The sequence below is a fragment of the Gouania willdenowi genome, chromosome 4 (genome assembly GCF_900634775.1).
Source record: "Gouania willdenowi chromosome 4, fGouWil2.1, whole genome shotgun sequence".
NCBI classification, from domain to species: domain Eukaryota; kingdom Metazoa; phylum Chordata; class Actinopteri; order Blenniiformes; family Gobiesocidae; genus Gouania; species Gouania willdenowi.
In genome coordinates this window covers 6848066-6868173 of record NC_041047.1, presented here as the reverse complement: position 1 = coordinate 6868173, position 20108 = coordinate 6848066, and the positions used below count along the sequence as shown (strand labels likewise).

Genomic DNA, 20108 nt, shown 5'->3' with positions numbered 1-20108 from the left:
GACCAGCTGTCCAAAAGAATCCACCCAGTACAGTTCTGCAACCCACTTTTGGGTCCCGACCCACCAGTTGAGAATCACTGCTCTAACAGATGCTCTAAAACTCTTAACGTTTAACAACACAGAACAAAAGGTAATTATATATAATAATAATAATAATAATAATAATAATAATAATAATAATAATAATGTTATATTTATACATATTATATAAATAGAATACACAATCATATAATGTTATATTTTATGTTTTGTTTTATATTTATATTCAAGACACTGATAAGAATGACTGCATATTGTTAATAGCAGTTTTAAATAAACATAAAAATTTGATTTTTTTTTGCTGTCATTCATTTGATTCCTTTTAAAAACACTTCTATGAATGACTGCAGATTCTTAATTGTTAATAACTTTTTTTTATTAGAAAGAAGAAATATGAAAAATCATAAAACTTTTTTGTGTGCGTTTATTTGATTACTATTCAACATTTTGATAATAATGACTGTAAATATAGGCTACAAAGTTACATTTTTTTCAGTTGGTGGTGTGCCTTGGGATTTTTTTCAATGAAAAGATGTACCTTGGCTCAAAAAAGGTTGAAAAACTGTGGTTTAGAGAGCTCTAGAGCTACTTTGTAAAGTTTTTTTTCCGCCTTTTTTCCTCACAGTGCCCTGCAAACCTTCACACCTCTCAGCAGTGGTCGACTGCGTCACACAGACTACTCTAGTGTCCTGGCTTCCAACTGATGGAGCAGAATCCTACACCGTGTTAGCAACGTCTGCTTCTGGCTCCGCAGTGAAGTGCAACACCAGTTTGACCAACTGTGAACTGGAAGGGTTGTCCTGTGGTCAGAGATATGCAGTGTCTTTGGTCGCTGTTGGAGAGTCCTGCAGCAGCATTGAACACATGGCAGAAGAGCTGATCGCAGGTGAATTCACAGTCTGATAAGATACGATAAGATATATTTATTGTCACTGTACAAGTACAACGAAAATACTGTTAGAGCAATCCAGTAAAAATATACAAATATACAAAACACTATAATCAAATTTACAAACAAGAATATGAATATGGATAAAAAATGCAGTATAAATAGACACTTTGCAGTTAAAATGAGATGCAGTAGCCGCTAGCCTAGTCTCAGTTCAATTATTTTACCACACAGAGCTGCATTTTGGACTTTACATTTCTACGCTGTATTTAAAATGATTTAGGTCCGGGGTGTCAAACTCATTTTAGTTCAGGGGCCAAATATGGACCAGTTTGAGCTTAAGTGGGCCACAGATCTTAGGTGGAAAAAATTAGACAAGTTTATACTTCTTTCTACTTCTTTTCATTCATGTAAACTGCAATGCATAAGACTTTGAAGATGCAAGATATTATACTGTTATGTAGTTATTTTTTTTTATTTAATTTATTTTATTTTATTTTAAACTGTTTTTAAGTTGTCATTTACATGATCAAAATAAATAAATTAAATCAAAACATTAATGTGCCCTGGTTTGCACTCCCATGTCTAAATTATATATAAATGATAAAGTATGTGAGAATATCAGTCCCAGCAGGATCGTCACTTTAAATTTTCCTGATTTCAAGAATTTGGGGAAATTTCATGTAATAATTTGAGATTCCAGCAAATTAATTTTGTTTTCTTTTCTGAAATATACTGTATGTTAAGGTTTTGTTTATTCAGAAATGTTATCTCCTGACATGTTTCAACTGTCAACTGCCAGTCTTCCTCAGAGGGGATTGCTTTGAGAGAACTCGTGGGGATACGTCAAAGCAGTCACCTCTGAGGAATACTGGCAGTTGACAGACGAAACATGTCAGACGACAAAATTTCCTAAAAAAAACTGAGCTTTGCAAATTAAATATTTGTATTGAGTGGCTGAGGTATGTAAAACTGAATTAGCTGGTAATTTACTAAATTTTTTCATGTTTTTTTCTATCATTTTTACTTTCTCAAGCAGGCTGAATTTGATGCTCCAAAGGGCTGAATTTGGCCCCCGGGCCTTGAGTTTGACACATGTGATTTAGAGATATTTTCTTTGGAATTTAGTCAAATTCTGTCTAAATTTAGGCTTTTTTGTGCTTTCTCTCCACTATTTCCTTTAGCGCCGTGCCCTCCTGAGATCATTTTGACTGAGTACAGCGTGAACATCGGCCAGGCCATGTGGACATCGACAGCAGGCGCTGAGTACTTCACGGTTACCGCGGAAACTGACCAGGGCCTCACCACTTCCTGTAACACCACTGACTCCTACTGCTCGCTTTCTAACATGGCGTGCGGGCAGATATACAACCTCACGATTTCTGCAAGCAACCATATGTGCGAAGATGTATCCAAGTCCTTAGAACCCGTTACCATAATGACAGGTGCGAACTTTTCAGACCAAGGCTTCATTGTTTGCATAGTGCAGTAGTTCTTAAACTTTTTTAGGTATTCTTCACTTTGAACGAAGGTGAACTTTCAAGCCCCACTTTGAATTTATTGCCACCAAAAAATCCTGACAAATGACACATTTTTAGATTTATTGAATGAACGTAGAGCAAGTAACATCATATTTAATAATACATTAAAAACGAAATTAAATTAATCAACTTTGTAAAAAAAAATGTATAAAAAAAAAAATAAAGTGTAATAATGAAATATTGTTTGCAATCTGTGCCAAAAAGCTTAAGAAAACAGAAAAAGCTAATTTCATTCATGAAATGAACTAACAGGGAACAAGTAACATCTTGTTTCATTATGCATTGACATATTTTATAAATAAATCAAAACTCAAAAACTAAATTAAACTGATCACCTGCATAAAAAACTAATGTAAAAGTGCAGTAGACAAAAATACAGGAAATAATGAAATATTGTCGGAATCTGTGCCAAAAAGCTGAAGAAAAAAAGTAAATTAACTCTTTTAAGTCAGCTAATGAAAGTTTGTTTATCGTTCCACTCCGTGTGAAACATGGCATGGCTTCTGCTCCATCTCTTTTCCAGAGCCTTGTCCTCCCAACAACGTACAAACAAGTGTAGTCTGTGAGAAGAACCAGGGCACCGTGTCCTGGGAGTCCAGCTTCGGAGCCCTAAACTACATGGCCCACCTGGCCGGGAGTGATGGACACTCTCTGTCCTGCTACACCAGCAGTATGTCCTGCTCTGTAGACGGCCTCCACTGTGGCGTGATTTATCACACTAGTGTTATCGCCATCGGGAACACGATGAACAGCAGCAGCTCTACTACAGTGATGCTGGCTTCAGGTACTTTGTCTGTGTGTGTAAACTGACACTGAGTAAATATATTAGTGCACTTATTTTTCCTCCACATAAGTTTTATCTTTTACACTCCACTTTTGTCATCTTGGAGCTTCAGGTAAGATCACTTCAAAACCACGAAAATGCATATGCAAAAACTCTTTCAGATTTATAACAGAGGGCGCACACACGTCCTGCGCCTGTTTCCGTTTATAAATCACTACCTACTCTAAGTTTGTCGTACGTGAGAAACAGTGATGTGCCGTGAGCACTAGGGTAGGGTAGGCAGGGCGTTCCAAATCGAGACCACCAATGTCAACACCAATGACAATTTCATATATTTCTGCTGGCAAGTGTTAATTCAATTCAATTCATTTCAATTCAACTTTATTTCTATAGCGCTATTTACAACAAATTCATCTCAATGTGCTTATCAAAATATAAAATTCATAATAAGAAAGAAAAAACCCAACAAGATCCACATGAACAAGCATTTAGCCATCTAACAAAATTAAGATCGTAAAACATCATTTAAGAAACATGAACAATTATTTAATATAGCCTCCATACTCTCCCAACAAGATATATCTCATGACACGGCAGCACATCCGTTGTTTGTGTTAGAAACACAGAAACACGGAGAAAATCACAACAACAACTCAGAACAGCCTCAGTGAGGAGCATCCACAAAGTCAATCCTTTGTGTTGTATCATTCACTGTAGAAAATACGAACAATGTTCTGACCTTACCTTTGCTGAAGGTCTGGTAACTCAGGTGTTGGTCTACCATCTTTTAAAAGCTGTCATTTTTCCTAAAAAAAAAGTTTCTTTATCGTCTCTAGGGCTGTCATCCTGACTGTAGTGTTATCCTGCCCACTAGCTAGAGAACGTAGCAGCAGCAACCACGCTGTATCGATTCACTCATGCACTGTGAACTTACGTATAGCATTTAGCATAGCGCGGTTACGTCCAAAGGCAGCATAGAGAGCTGCCTTTTTATGTAAATGGTTGTCATCTTGGGGAACTGACTGCGTTGATCAGCAGTTTTGCGCAATGATCATGTGATTTTAATTACAATTATTATTATTAATATAAAGCTGTATTTGTAGTCGCGCACACGTCACTCACGCCCTGGGGCGTCAGTATAGTTTTTTTCTCCTTCGCTTTTGCAATTATATCCTTCATATATGCGTTGTGAAATGTGTAATATTTGATTATTTCACACAAATGTATACATTTCACAGAGCTGTCTTTAATTCCATCCTTTTAATTTCCTGTTTCTCCTAATTTTGTGCATACGGCAGGGTCAGAGCTGCCATAGAGGTCTGCACATTATCTTACCAAGTTTGTTTTTTGTACATCGCAAACGTTGCAAACACATGGTGTACGCTTGTTTTTTTTTGTACACAGCATTTATAAATGAGATCCCTGGTCATACTTTGCTCCCGCTGAAAGTTAGAGTCTTAACTTAACTGTCAGTGTGATTTCTCCCCATTGTTTTGTGTGTCTGTAGCTCCATGTCCCTCTGAAAATGTCACTGCTACCCTGGACTGCTACAACAACACAGCCACAGTGTCCTGGAGCTCAGCCACTGGAGCAAACACCCACACTGTGACTGCTGAGTCAGCGGATGGCTACTTGGATTCATGTCAGTCTGAAGTGGGTCAGTGTGAACTTACAGGTTTGAAGTGTGGGCAGACGTACAACATCACATTGACATCAACTGATGACCAGTGCCAGGCTCAGACACTTTCTGATGTGACCTTGCGCACACGTGAGTGGAACATCATGACTCATTTTTAAAATTGTTTTTTTATCATTATGATTAATGTGTTTTACTTCTGTACTGACACAGGCCCCTGTAAGCCACTGGGTGTAGGAGTGGACCTGCAGTGTGGGACAAACGTGGCCAACATGTACTGGAATGAACAAGAAGGAGTGGATTTTTATGTGGCTACTACCTCCTGCAGTGTGGGAACAACTCAGTGCAATTCCACCACCTCCACCTGCCAGTTACCCATCCTGCAGTGTGGGGAAACGTGCCAATTCTCTGTTACTGCTTCCAGCAGCCTGTGCTTCAGTGAAGACAGCAGCGTTGTGGAGCTACAAACAGGTGAGGTGTAGATGCAGCGTTTTTAGGGTCACAACAAAGTGTTTCATGACAGTAAAAATGAAAGGCATTACTAAAGCATGGATGAACCTCTACAACTCCACCGGACCTGCCCAAAGGGAAAGCTCCCGCCTCTGCGACTGTCACGTGTCTAAATGTTGTAAAAAAATGAATGAAATCACACATTCAATACCTCTCTGTAATCCTAAGAAACTCAGCTAAAACTGCATCCAACCCAAATTCAGAACAAAAGACATATTACAGTTACACACTTGTTCTCAAACTTGTGGCAAATTTGGGAAAATTGTGGTTTTTTACAAAAACTTACCTTTGGCCTATTGTTTATTATTATCACCAATTTTGCTTCAGTTGATGTCCATACATTAGTTCAATTATTTCTGCCTTTGTAGCCTTCCCTATTGAGAATTGGCTTTATATTTGATGTAAATCTCTGTTGTTTTTTAGGTTGATTGATTTCTATATTTAAAACATTATTCATTGTCACTCAGTAGCATATTTTTCTAAAATTTCACATCAACTGTAAAAATAGCCATGTAGGTCATATAGAAGCTTTGAAAAATGTTATTTGTTATGGGTATGTGATTTTCAGAGAAAAGGGGATGTGGGTTAACACTTGTTTTAGCTCAGAGCTCATATGCAGTGTGATATCTATTGAACCAGAACACAAAGTCGCGGCGTTTTTTTAACAAAATAAGTTCAAATTAAAAATTCTTCTGCTCTAGTTTTACCACTTATTACTTACCACATATAAACAACGGTAATGCACTTGGTCTACACATATAGAACTGTTTATAATTGTTGTTTCTGTCACCAGATCCTTGCCAGCCCACTGATGTGATAGTCAATAACCGGACGTGTAACAATGACACAGCGAGACTGGAGTGGTCCGAGGCTAAAGGAGCATTACTCTACACGCTGGAGGTCACTGGAGATCTGGGCTTCACCAGGTCTCTTCAAACCAACTCTACAACATTAGAGGTGGACCTGCCCTGTGGACAGGTCTTTAATTTCACCGTGGTGGCTCAGGATGAGCGTTGTGAGAGCGCTGGGAGTCTGGCCGAGCAGTACAAGTCAGGTATGAAAGCCATAACCATGCTCTGTTTTCTCTTTGGTGCCTAAAACATCCAAGTATTGACCTTTTTTCCCAGGTCCCTGCATCCCTGAATACTTGCAGATCTTCACGTCCTGCGAGGACAGCATGGGCGGCGTCAGCTGGGTGATGAGTTCCGAGGCGGAGACGTACTTAGCCGTGGCTGTGGGAGAGGACGGTCACACCCACGAATGCACCTCTAACTCCACCAGCTGCATATGGGATGACCTGCACTGTGGTGACGTGTACACTGTGTACGTCATCGCCAATGACTACCTCTGCACCAGCCTGCCCAGCAACAGCACCACCCTGTCAATGGGTGAGAAACATACACAGTGTACAGTTGTTTTTGCACATCTGTTTGGGCTTTTAGACATGAATTTATGGGTCACAACATGCTATGGTGAAACTTAAGATAAAAAGTAGATTGAAGCCAAAATGTAGGTTGAGTTAGATTTATGATAGTGATAGCTAGGATGATAAGAGGGTATAATTTCTATTTCGGAACGATCTTCGGGTGCCTTGCAGCATGGTTGTATACTTGTGTAATTTCTATTTCTATCAAAATGTGTTCATAAATTGTTCTATTATTATTATTATTATTATTATTATTATTATTATTATTATTATTATTATTATTGTTAATAATAATAATATTAATAAACTGTTTCTGGTTTGTCTTAGGTTTTTTTTGCACCATCCATCAAGTAAACTTCCTTTGTTTGGAAACTGTACTTTGCAATAAAAATCAAGAAGTTTCCTTCTGATAGATTAGTAATATTTTTGACACATCAGCATTTATAAAAAAATATAAAAATAACAGAAATTGTATAAAAATACATTTTGTGTATTCAGTAGGACCCTGATTTTATTTATTATATGTTATTTTTTATTTGCTCTAATTTGGAATTGGTCATCAGTTAAGTGAGTTAAATAACTAGTAATTTAGTGAATATGTATGGCTACATTTGTTGGTTTGAATAAATTCACAATCAATGGATTAATTGGTCTTAATCTTTTGATTATTGATGGCCACTTGTTTCATTTCTGTATTTTTTTTACCTCAGAATCAGAATAAGCAGCTGTAAGATGTGGGCGGATGATTTGATGATGAATGCAATTTACTACTGATTTCTAACTGTGTGCAAAAATTACGTCTTGATACAAACTAACATTTTACTTTCGTTCTTAGAAAAGATGATGAATAAATAAGAAGAAATCATTAACATCATACAATGTTATTGTTTGTTTTCTTTCATTGTCTGTTTGCAGCACCATGCATACCTCAGAACCTGACGACATCCTTTAACTGTTCCACTAAGGTAAATATATCAGCCGTGCTGTAACTTTGGAATCCTTTGGGTACTTCCTCATTTCCTTTCCTTCCTTCAATGTTGTCTTTCTTCAGGTGGGATCATTGTCCTGGAACGTCAGTGAAACTGCAGAGTTTTACATCGTGACAGCACAGAACAACGACGGCCACACAGTCCAGCTCAGCACCAACGACTCCTGGACCTTCATCTCTGAGTTCCAGTGCGGTCAGCAGTACTATCTGTCAGTTCAGGCAGCAGACTCTATGTGCACCAGCACTCCCAGTCAATCTCTGGTGCTATTGTCAGGTAAGGCATTGAATTTGTGATAAAGAAACAAAGCAAATTGTTATTTAAAGAGTAACTAAACCCTTGCTTTCTGCTGACCTGCCACAAGGAGGGAAATTCAAAAAAATACCTTGATTATGGGCATTACTGCTGTAGTAGTAAGACACGCCCACTCAGGCAGCCTGTCAAAGCTATGCACAGAGACAGACGGTAATATACACAATGATGTGTCTACACACACACATAGCGAGTTCACACAGCTGAGATGTTTCACTACTACCACAGACACACACAATCACGACTTGAAGCTCACACACAGCCTTACAGACACCACTCAGGGGCAAACAGCCCTACTCTCCCTCCACCTTATGCACATAGCGATAAGACGTACACACGTCCGCGCACATGCAGAGACCGATTGGAATACACACATGATGTGTCCGTACATACACACATGGCTTGATGAACCCTCTGATTACAGTCAAAAACTTCACTGTTGCAGAGGGCGGCTTCACACGGAACACAGTGGACTTCCTCATTAAAACTGTCAATCAATGCTCACTGAGGGCTGTGAATGGAGGAAACCCCCCTCCCTCCTCTCAGCTTTATTAGGAGGAGCGGGGCCAAGAGTGACGGTTGATGACGCAGGGCAATCCAAAGAATTCGTTTCAGCCAATAGCAAAATGTAATTGTAATAGCCTGTGTATATGTACTGAGTTCACATCGTGCTGAGATTGTATATGCGCACCACTGGAAAATTAATTTTTGCCAAAAAAAAAAAATTCATGTGAACGGACACACGTTTTATTTGTTTATTGGATTTGGTTAGGGTTATAATCTCAGTACGAAGGTAAACTCAGTACGCAATACGCAAAATCAAAATTATTTTACTAAAATGTGAAGAGTGGGACTAGGATTAATAAACAGCACTACTTAAAACCCAAATACATGTGTATTCAGCAGAAAAGTGGTTTTGAGGTTTAGTTACTCTTTAAAGGGACCTCCTCTGTTTTTAAAAATGTGGCCTAAAACCTTTTAAATGTATTTATTAGAAGATCTATGTCTAACAAAACATTGTTTTACACCATATTCGTTCTATTAACTTTAAAAAATAGGACTACTTTATAGTTTTGGAGCCTGTGTTCTGCCATCATAAAATCATGTGATTGATGATGTCACACAGCCCCATTTGCCTGTAAACATCCCATTGTTTTTTATTGGAGTGAAGCATTCAGCCTGCTTTTTAGATCATTTAGCAGCTTTTTCAGTCAAAATGCCCATTTGTGCTGTTTTTGGTTGCTCTAAATCAGTGTTTTTCAACCTTTTTTGAGCCAAGGCACATTTTTTTCATTGAAAAAATCACGAGGCACACCACCAGCCAAACATGTTAAAAAATGATACTCTGTAGCCTATATTAACAATATAGCCATTCTCATCAAAGTGTCTTGAATAGGAATCAAATAAACACAAAGAATAAAGGACTTTATCATCATTTGTATTTCTTCTTTCAAATAAAAAGTGCACTTATCATGTCCACTTCAAAAATACAGCTTGAACATAACAAATGAAACAACAATGTGGTCTTAAAGGTAGTAGAAAACGTCAAAGTGTTTTGCAAACTCTAATTCTGTCCAAAATTATACCATAGCACTGTTGGATAGCTTCTCGCCACACACCAAGCACAACGGGATCGGTGTCGTTGCATCCCCGGTGGAAGTAAATCCAAATGAAACATAACTCTCGCTGTATTGCCTCGAGCTCACCGTCTTTGCTTTCTTTCCTCCACTCATACTAGGGCCTTCTTCTGGGTCCGAATTTTGTCCAGGGCCCAGATCGGAATTAATATTTTTCCTCTTCAAAAACTTCTCCATCACTGTCACCGTAGTTTCGCTTACCCACAATGCTTTTACCGCCAGCTGTCACTTTCATGCCTCACTAATTCTCTTGTCTCAACGGACAATGAAATTCGCTACCTGCTGCCATCTAGTGTTATGGAAGAGTTTTACATGATTACGCTCTCAAGGTGGGTTCACACCGAACGCGACTGAAGTGACTGAAGCGATGCGATTACATTAAAAATCAATGTAAATGACGCAACGTCAATTTATCCCCCCCTCAGCGACGCGACTTGCATGATCAAAGTTGAAAAATGTTAACTTTTTAAGCGACGTGAAGCGATATCTCCCGTCCTCCACTGTCTGTAGAGCGGAGGCAGCAGCCCCTCCCTCCCGCTCCCGCTTCAGTGCTGACGGCTGCAGCGGAGGCTGTTCTACTTCCTCAAAGTATCAGGTTCAAAATTAAAGCGGTAAATTTCTTTAAAACCACAGTAACTACTGATCAAACACATTCTGAGTGAAGTCATCCTTTAATATCTCCGTTAAGTTGATCATTTAACCGTAGAAGCGGAGCAAGAAGGAAAAAAAAAGACGTCATCAACACTCTCTCTCTCTCTCTGTCTCTACCCTGTTACCGGGGCCACACACACACACACACACACACACACACACACACACACACACACACACACACACACACACACACACACACACACACACACACACACACACACACACACACACACACACACACACACACACACACACACACACACACACACACACACAGAGCTCCCTAGTGATCGCGTCGCTGGAGCGATGAAATGATGGACTGACAAAAAAGCACCACTATGTGCAAACTACCGATCAGGGACGATTTAAGGCAACGGCATCGCTTCCGTCGCGTTCGGTGTGCACGCACATTTAGTCACTACTGCAGCACGGACACTCGACAATGGTATATTATTTGCAGATAATAATTAATATGTTTTCAAAATTTTTTTTTAGACCAATTAGGTGAAATTGGATAATTTCCCACGGCACACCTGACGATCTCTCGCGGCACACTAGTGTGCCGCGGCACAGTGGTTGAAAAACACTGCTCTAAATAATCAGAAAAAAATTAAGATGTCGATGTAAACCTCTTTTGTTTATGGAAAGAGGATAAAAACATCCCAAAAGGACTTATATCCTCAGGGTTTATGCGTCTTTAACAGTCCGTGATTTACTCCTATCTTCAACCATCGGAGCGTCAGCTGCACAGTAAAGGTCTCTTAGGAGAGCTCTTATTCTCTGCTTCATTGTCTACTACCGAACCACAGACACGCCCCCTGCGGTTGCACTGTTTTCCATTGAGATGCAGCTTCTAAACAGGATGTATGTGTGCGTGCAGAACGTGTGTGTGAACAAGGCTACTGGAGTCAAGGTCAAATGGGAGATTTCACAGTCTTGCTGAATGGCTGCTTGGATTAATTTTCAGGTCACAACTGGTTTTATCCTCTTTCCATAAAGCAAAGAGGGTCACATGGAGATCTTAAACTTTTTCTGGTTTTTTAGAGCAACCAAAAGCAGCACAAATGGGCATTTTGACCGAAAAAGATCTAAAAAGCAGACTGAATGCTTCACTCCAATAGAAAACAATGGGATGTTTACAGGCAAATGGGGCTGTGTGACATCATCAATCACATGATTTCAAGATGGCAGAGCACGCACAGGCTCTAAAATGGTAAAGTAGTCAGATTTTTAAAAGTTAATAAAACAATTATGGTGCATAATAATGTGTTTTGTTAGGCATAGATCTTCTAATAAGGACATTTCAAAGATTTCAGGCCATATTTGTAAAAACAGTGGAGGATCCCTTTAATAAAAGGTCAATGTAAGGAGGTAGAAATATGAATAGAAATGAAGCTGCTTCGTCCTTGTGATCCATTTTTAATCTAAATGTCTTTCTCAGAGCCCTGTGCCCCCACCAACATCACCAGCTACATGGACTGCATCTCCAACATCGCTGTGGTTTCATGGACTGGGTCTGCAGGGGCTGAGTTTTACACTGCCGCCGTGACGACTGAGGATGGCCAGTCAAACAGCTGCTGGTCTGACAGCGAGCAATGTGGGATGCCAAACGTCCAGTGTGGACAAGAATACAGTGTGACGGTCATCGCCTCAAACACGATGTGTGACTCTGATCTCAGTGTGGCTGAAACCCTTAAATCAGGTCAGGGAAACAAGCCTCATCCCAGTCTTTCTTTAAAATTTTTATTTATATTATTTACTAACGTACAAAGACAGACATTTTCACTGTGGTCAGTTTCAGGGTTGGGGTCAATTTAATTTTTAAATTACAATTACGTTCATATGTTCAATTACAACTCAATTACGATGACCAACATACAATAAAAATTACAGTTACAGTTATTATTTTCTCCCTTAAAGTCAATTACAATTATGTTCTCAATTACTAAAGTTCAATTACAATTAAACAAAATTACTGAGCCTTTAATAAATAACCGCATGAAACTTAACCTCCCCCTTGTGTTAGCTTTCTGTTAGAATCGGTCAGTCTGACCCATGTCTTAAATCAGCTGTAAATTACACTACAAAATATTATCTATCATCTAATTTGTTTCTCATCTCTTGGTTACTTTGTTAGGCTTCAGCAACAGATTTTTTTCAGGTACAATTATAATTACGTCGTATTTGCAATTATCAATTACGCGATTACAATTTTAATTGACCCCAACCCTGGTCAGTTTTGATGCGATCATATTTCTTTATTATTACCTCCTTTTTTTCTAGAGAAATCAATAAAATGACTTTTTACTCATTTTCCTGCAGTGCCTTGTGTTCCCTCTAATGTCGATGTGGCGATCAACTGTTCCACAAACCAGGCCGTGGTTTCGTGGAGTGCGAGTGATGGTGCGCTGTCCTACAAACTGACGGCGAAGAGCGCGCAGGGTGATGTGTCGGCCTGCGAGACCTCCGACCTCGGCTGCACTTTGACCAGCCTGACGTGTGGACGTAGTTACTCTGTTCAGGTGGTGGCGGTGCACGACTTCTGCTCAAGTCTCCCCAGTCAGCCTGTGAATTTCAATTCAGGTAAAATCGCGATTCACTAAAATACGGAGTGGTATTCGTGTCTGAGTGTTAATTTAACTCCCTTTGTTTCTCAGTTCCCTGCACACCCAATATGGGCTCAATCTTTTTGGACTGCTACACTAACACGGCACTATTGGACTGGGTCTTTTCCGAGGGCGCTGTATATTACATGTCCACTGCACGCTCGTCTAACGGCCACGTGTCCACATGCACTACCAACTTTACCAACTGCGAGCTAATGGAGCTGCAGTGTGGTCAGATCTACAATGTGATCACTGTGGCAGTGAATGATGAGTGCAGCAGCAGCCCCAGCTCCAGCCTGCAGGTGGAATCAGGTATACAAATGTTTTCATCACTCTTCTCAACTTTGACTTCTCCCACAGGGGCAGCTCACGGGTCTAAATGTTGTAAAGAATGAACAAAATCACACATTCTATACCTCACCATAATCCTAAGAAACTCAGCTAAAACTGTAGCCAACCCACATTCAGAACAAAAGACCACAGCATATACATCAGGCCATTATGTTCGAAGAAGGAAAGGTTGACAACTCGGCAAACTCAGCCTTTTTCAGTCCTATGCTTCACAAAATAAATGCAAAGCTCTATTGCAAGACACTGTGAAACTACAGGCTGAGCTGAATCTACTGATATACAGGTCGGGTATGTTACGTACCAAAACAACGACACAAAATCAGAAAATACACAGTGTCAAAAGTCAGTGTCTTTACCTTTGTAGCCTTCCCTAGTGAGAATTGGCTTTATATTTGATGTAAATCTCTGGGTTTTTTTTTACTTCAGATTTCTATATTCAAAACATGATTTATTGTCACTCAGTATCATATCTTTCCAAAATTGTTGGTCATATCGAAGCTTTGAAAAATATTATATTTGTTATGGGAATGTGATTTTTGGAGAAAAGAAGCTGGGGGTTAACAGGTTAAACATTTTATTGTAACAAACCTCTTTTTCTCCCTCCCCTTCTGTTCACCAGTGCCTTGCCCTCCTCAGAACGTTATGTCTGCACTGGACTGTTCCACAAACACAGCCTCCGTGATGTGGCTGTCTGCTCCTGGTGCTCAGTCCTACATCGTTCAAGCCCTGGGCATACAGGAGCACCAAACGTCCTGCGAGACAAACTCACCATTCTGTGTCCTGACAGACCTTGCGTGTGGCTTTACCTACAATGTTAGCGTGATTGCTGCTAACAGCGTGTGCAATGTGTCACAGAGTGACATACAGCAGCTGAAAGCAGGTGAGAAAGTGCTGAAAGTCAGAGAAAAAGGTTTGAAGGCTACGGCCAGAATACGAGGCACAGTTTTTAGTTTTCTAGATAAAAAATTGGAAAAAATAGGAGAGGACAAAATAACACTGTGCAAAAATGTGTGACTTTGTGTTCATGTATTTGGGTTTTATTTTTAATCTGAGGAAGTGCTGCAAACAACAATATTTAGTATTTGAGGAGCATGGTTCAGACACACTTTAAAAAGGCACCAGTGCCTTTTTAAAGGCACTGGTGCCTGATTACGCTGATTATGTTTTTCAAACGTAATCAGCTCGGATTCTGGATAACGGATTGGATCAAATCTTGAAAATGGGTATGTAATCGGATTAGATCACATAATCTAATCTTTGTTTGATCTGGATCAAACCTTTAGTTTGGATTTTTCAAAATATTTAAGTAGGATTGTGATCACTTTAATCCAAAGAATCTGGATTAAGGGTAGATTCATGGGGGATTTCAGGCCCAAAATGTAATGAAATTTGAAAAGTATATCAAATAATTCTATATTTGGATCATGCAGTATAGCCTACAGTATATCCAATTTACTCATAAGGTTTTAATTAGATTTGTTCATCCTTTAGGTTACAGTGATTAGGTAGGCTATGCCGTATTACAGCAAGGTAAAAATGTTTGGAAATGGCATCACTGGTTTTTGAAATCCAAATCAGAAATAGTGTCTAACAGTGGTGTATTGTAGGATATGGGGTCATATTCCATCGTGAGGATCAAGGGGACTGTTTTTGTTTTAAAATAGAACTAAAGAAAAAACATATTTTGTGAGCAGTTTATCAATGCATACTTGTACAATCCCACCTATGAGCTAAAAGAATAACAATATTAAACTACAGGCCATTAGATAAAACAGCTGTCTGTCAGGGATGTAGCTGGGATTGAATAATGTTTTTTGAATCTTTGTCCTTGCAGTGCCCTGCGTGCCTCAGCAAGTGGCTGCCAACATGGTTTGCGAATCCGGTTCTGTTGCGGTTTCTTGGGAGCCGAGCAAAGGGGCGTATTCCTACTTCGCTGTTGCCCAGGGCAACGGCGGCTATGCCTCTCTGTGTAACAGCAGTGAGACCACGTGTGTGTTCAGTGACCTGCTGTGTGGTCTCAACTACACAATCACAGTCATCGGCTCAGACGACACATGTAACAGCACTGAGAGTTCAGCTGTAGACGTCGCCACAGGTATCGATACAGTGAGAAAGAAATGTGTCACATTTACACCAGGATTTCAATTATAATTGTAATTGCGTAATTGATAATTAATCACAATTATGGCGTAACTATAAATTGTAATTTTTTAAATCTGTTGCTGTCGTAATCACAATTAAATTGTAATTGAGTTTAGATGATTGACTTTGCAATTGGTTTACACATGTAATTAACAATTTAATACAGTTTAATGTCAAGTTTACCTGTCAGTTCTGTTAATAAAAAAATAAAAAAATTAAATTGAGGGCTATAATGACAGAAAAAAGGCTCAAATGCCCACACCAAAAATATTAAAACCTATATTTTCATTGATCAGGAAGCGTAACAAGGTAATCAATAGATAGGAAATAAATGAGATGATAAATATTTGTTTTTAGTGTATTTCACAACTGATTTAGGACCCATATTCATAAGAAATGCTAACAGAAAGCTAACACAAGATTATTATGTTATTTATTTCAGGCTCAGTATTTGTGATTAATTGTAGTCTGACTTTGGTAATTGAGAACGTAATTGTAATTGATTTTCTGAGGATATAAAATAATTGTAATTTAATTGTAATTGGAAAAAATTCCGGTCACTGTATTCAGAATTGAATTGTAATTAAACATGGGAAACTGAAAACGTAATTGTAACTGAAAAATGTAATTGCTCTCAACCCTTACTGACACGGTTGAATGAATGTGATCTAAACGTGATTCCTTTGATGTGTTCAGTGCCGTGCACACCACACAAAGTCACCGCAGAGATGACGTGCAGCAACGACACCGGCCTGGTGTCGTGGGAGGAAGGAGGCGACGGTGTGTCCAACTACAAGGTTGTTGCTGTTGGACCTGATGGTCACATGGCTATGTGTGACAGCACTGAGAGCAGCTGTCACTTACCCAGCATGCACTGTGGCCAACGCTATAATGTTACAGTCACGGCTCAGGATGGACGCTGTGACAACAGCCACGCCCACCTCAGCCTGCAGTCAGGTAAACATGAACAGAAGCAGAATAAAAGACGGGTCCTGGAAATGTTTATGTTGACTCTAACCAAACTGTCAAAGCAATTTCTTTCCAACCAAGAAATGAAGTTAAAAACAAGTTATCACTTTTTTAATGAATTCACAGAATGTGATATTATTAGTCCCAATCCAAAACGATTTCTGGTTTCCATGCAAGTGCTGTCTTTGTTGGCATTTACTTTTATTATTGACCTAGCTGTTGAAGGAAAACTTTAAAGCTGCTAGAGACAAAACTGTTTTAACTTTTTATTCCAGCCATGGACTGGAAAAAGTTAAGACAAAAAAATGATGACTAAAACAAACAAAAAAATCAAGACTAAAAAAAGACGATGAAACAGCAAAAAATATAACCATGTCTTAAAAAAAAATTCTATAATTGTGATTTTCATTTTCTTCCATGACTAGATCTGTTTTTTGGGTTGTTTTTTTTTTTTACCAGTGATCCTAGTCCTCCTCCGTATAAATAAATTGATCATTTGCTTGAAAAAAAAATTTTTAAATAAAATGTTGCAATTGCCTCTTGAAGGTTTGTTATCAAAACTTTTCTGGCAATGTCAATATGAGTGTTTACATTGGAGATCAAAACAAACAAATTTCATCCTTTTACCTCTGTTTTATTCATCAAATTATGTCTATTTATTTATGTATGAGGCCTAAACTATATTTTGATTTGCTAAAATAAATCATTGTATCCGGCACCTTTAAACAGGTGTCACGTATTGACTGTCGGTATCTGTAGATTTATTTATTTTTTTGCAGAGATGCTGCTCAACCACTTTGTCAGAATCTGTTCACTCAAACCAAAGGTGCAACATCCTCCATCTTTCTCTTACACCTTTTTCTTGTCCTTTCTTGTCTCTCCCATAGCCCCGTGTAGGCCGACCAATGTCAAAGCCTCTTTAAGATGCCAATCTAACTCTGCGGCTGTGACGTGGGAACAAACCAGCGGGGCGCTCTCCTACGTAGCCACTGGCGTTGCAGCAGAAGGAAGCCACCAGGCAGAGTGTAACAACACCATGCCGTACTGTGACCTGAGAGAGCTGCAGTGTGGACAGACGTACAACGTGAGGGTGTTGGGCCAGGACCAGTCCTGCTCCAGCGTGGACAGTGACATGGCCTACGTGCGCACAGGTAATCTATCACAGGAGTGGTTGGAGATGTTAGTCTTCAGACAAAAATGAAACTCTCTGATTTCCATTGTTTGCTCAGCTCCCTGCCCACCCCAAAACGTGGCAGTCGACACACGCTGTTCTGAGGGATCCATGGATATCTTCTGGTCTCCTGACCCTGATGCAGAGTATTTCCTTGTAACGGCAGTGAGCAACACTAGGGCCAGACTGTACTGTAACTCCAGCAGCAGTTACTGTACTATAGGTGATCTACCATGTGGACAGAGCTACAACATCACTGTCATATCTGTACGAGATGATTGTGAGAGCAAACCAAGCCAGGTGGCCATGACTTCTTCAGGTAAACAAGTTATCAACTCTAGTGATGCACTGATCAATCTTGTAACTTGCTATTACCTTGAACTATTTATAGCATAACATAGGAGAGCAATATTAGGATATTTTTTATAAATCACATTTAATTTTTTATATTGCAATTTATACACACTTTTTTACAATAGTAACAAGGCTTTAGCAGACAAAAGGTAATGAAACTTCTACATTAAGCATTAAAATGATCAACATGAAACAATAGCTTTGTTCTAAATGTCATACTACTGTACTACTCATACTATGTCTACTACTACGTCAAAATGAGTAGTATGTAGTGCATTCATATTAGATTTTATGGAAAGAGTGAAATACCCTGATGTCTATATCGAGACATTTTTTAAGTATGCACGGTGGACACACTAGTCATACTCAACCGTCCCATGATGCCATGTGAGCGGAACGTAAAGTTGTCCTGGGACGGACTTCGAGCAAAAAATCAAACATCCCCTTTTCAAAAGAAAAGCATTTCTTCTTGTCTTCCATTAGTTTTTTTAACGCTTTTGTTAAAAGGGCTCTTGTTTTTAAGTTAACCGGAAGTTTAGTCAGTAACACAATGGAGGGTCTCTGAAAACCTCAGAAACGTCGGTATGAAATGTGTTTTCCACGAGTTTTGTGGATCAAATGACCACATGTTGATATTTTACTTGGTCACTTTCCCACCTAAAATGTTTTCAGAACTTTCAATGCAGATATTTAGCCTCAGTGTGCTTCAGGGTTTTGTCACCGTAGATTCGAAATGCATCTTGCAAAACTTGGAAGTATATTTCATAATAATAGTATATACTAGACTGTATACACTCATTGAGTGTGTAGTGTGTAGTACGTTAGTATATGATTTTGAAATTCCTCACCAGAGAATTGCAAACTGAAAAAGCCCCTAATCATCTCAGAGTTTTAGTTAGCTTAGCATGCTAGCAGGGTCAAAGAGTACTGGGTTATAACCTCGCTCTTGCACTTCCCCTCCACAGCTCCATGTGCAGCCAGGAACGCTCACGGCTCACTCGACTGCGTTTCTAACTCGGCCTGGGTGGTGTGGGACCAATCAGAGGGAGCCACTAAACACATGGTTTTTGCCGAATCGACAACGGGACACAGATCCAACTGCACAGCCTCCTCCTCCAACACCTGCGGCGTCCCAGACCTGGAGTGTGGTGCAATTTACACCTTGAACGTGCAGGCTTTAAACAAACACTGCAGTAGTAATGACAGCAGCAGCTTTGAGCTTGAAACAGGTATTCATTTAACATATGCTACCAACTCAGAGCACCAACACTTTAAATGAGATATAATTCAGTTACAATCAACAATGAAGTCATGTGATACAGGAACGATTGATATATCTGATCACTCACCCATAAAATGGTATTTAGCATAAATAATCATTTAAAAACAACACTGTGGAGATTAAACTCAAACATATTAAACAATTACAAAAAGAGATGCAAATGAACTTTAAAGCAATAGTGGCAGGAATAACTGACAATGTGGTGAAGGCCCCAATTTCAAGGCTAAAACTACATAAAAGTCCCGGTTTGAATGGCTTATCGGCCGAGTGGTATAAATGTTTTAAGGATCACATAATCCCAATGTAACTGGACACTCAAAAAAGGAGAGATCCATCCCTCATGGAGGGCAGCTAAAATTTCAGTGATTCCAAAAGAAGGTAAAGACAAATTAGACTGTAAACAGTACCGACCAATTTCTGAGACATAATTCAGTCATTTGAAGATATCGCAAATGTTTTCACAGATTGGTTCTTTGGTTGCAATTACCTTTGAAACAAGTTTGGATTATTTCATGTTTACAAGTTAATCAAAGGGAAACTTTAACCCAACCAATAATTTAAAAATGTAATTAAAAATGTGGTAATTTCTGCAGCCTATTGTCAGAAATCTGAATAGCTGCTGAAATAAATTAGATTCAAAAACAACCTTTTAGTTTATTTTAAACAAGACTAATGTCTGTGACCAACTGAAAATGGGTTTGCAGCCCACTTTTGTGTCCAAACTCATAAGGTGGGATCTGCCTGAGAGCACGTTTTACATGCAATGAACCACTGACAACAGAAGGAGGTGGGATACATTAGGCAGCATGTGAACAAAAA

At 39.2% G+C, this 20108-nt stretch overlaps 1 protein-coding gene across 1 annotated transcript in view; it reads left to right on the top strand.

Annotated features, from left to right (window-relative positions):
• fndc7b (fibronectin type III domain containing 7b) overlaps positions 1-20108 on the top strand; it is a 70460-nt gene that overhangs the window by 44024 nt on the left and 6328 nt on the right. The window contains exons 35-52 of the mRNA XM_028443737.1: positions 665-925; positions 2113-2373; positions 2993-3253; positions 4761-5021; positions 5103-5360; positions 6193-6453; positions 6527-6787; positions 7741-7790; positions 7877-8087; positions 11856-12116; positions 12737-12997; positions 13072-13332; positions 13991-14251; positions 15206-15466; positions 16210-16470; positions 17370-17633; positions 17712-17972; positions 18973-19236. Coding sequence (XP_028299538.1) covers positions 665-925; positions 2113-2373; positions 2993-3253; positions 4761-5021; positions 5103-5360; positions 6193-6453; positions 6527-6787; positions 7741-7790; positions 7877-8087; positions 11856-12116; positions 12737-12997; positions 13072-13332; positions 13991-14251; positions 15206-15466; positions 16210-16470; positions 17370-17633; positions 17712-17972; positions 18973-19236 — 4440 coding nt within the window. The remainder of the gene's footprint in view (positions 1-664; positions 926-2112; positions 2374-2992; positions 3254-4760; positions 5022-5102; positions 5361-6192; positions 6454-6526; positions 6788-7740; positions 7791-7876; positions 8088-11855; positions 12117-12736; positions 12998-13071; positions 13333-13990; positions 14252-15205; positions 15467-16209; positions 16471-17369; positions 17634-17711; positions 17973-18972; positions 19237-20108) is intronic.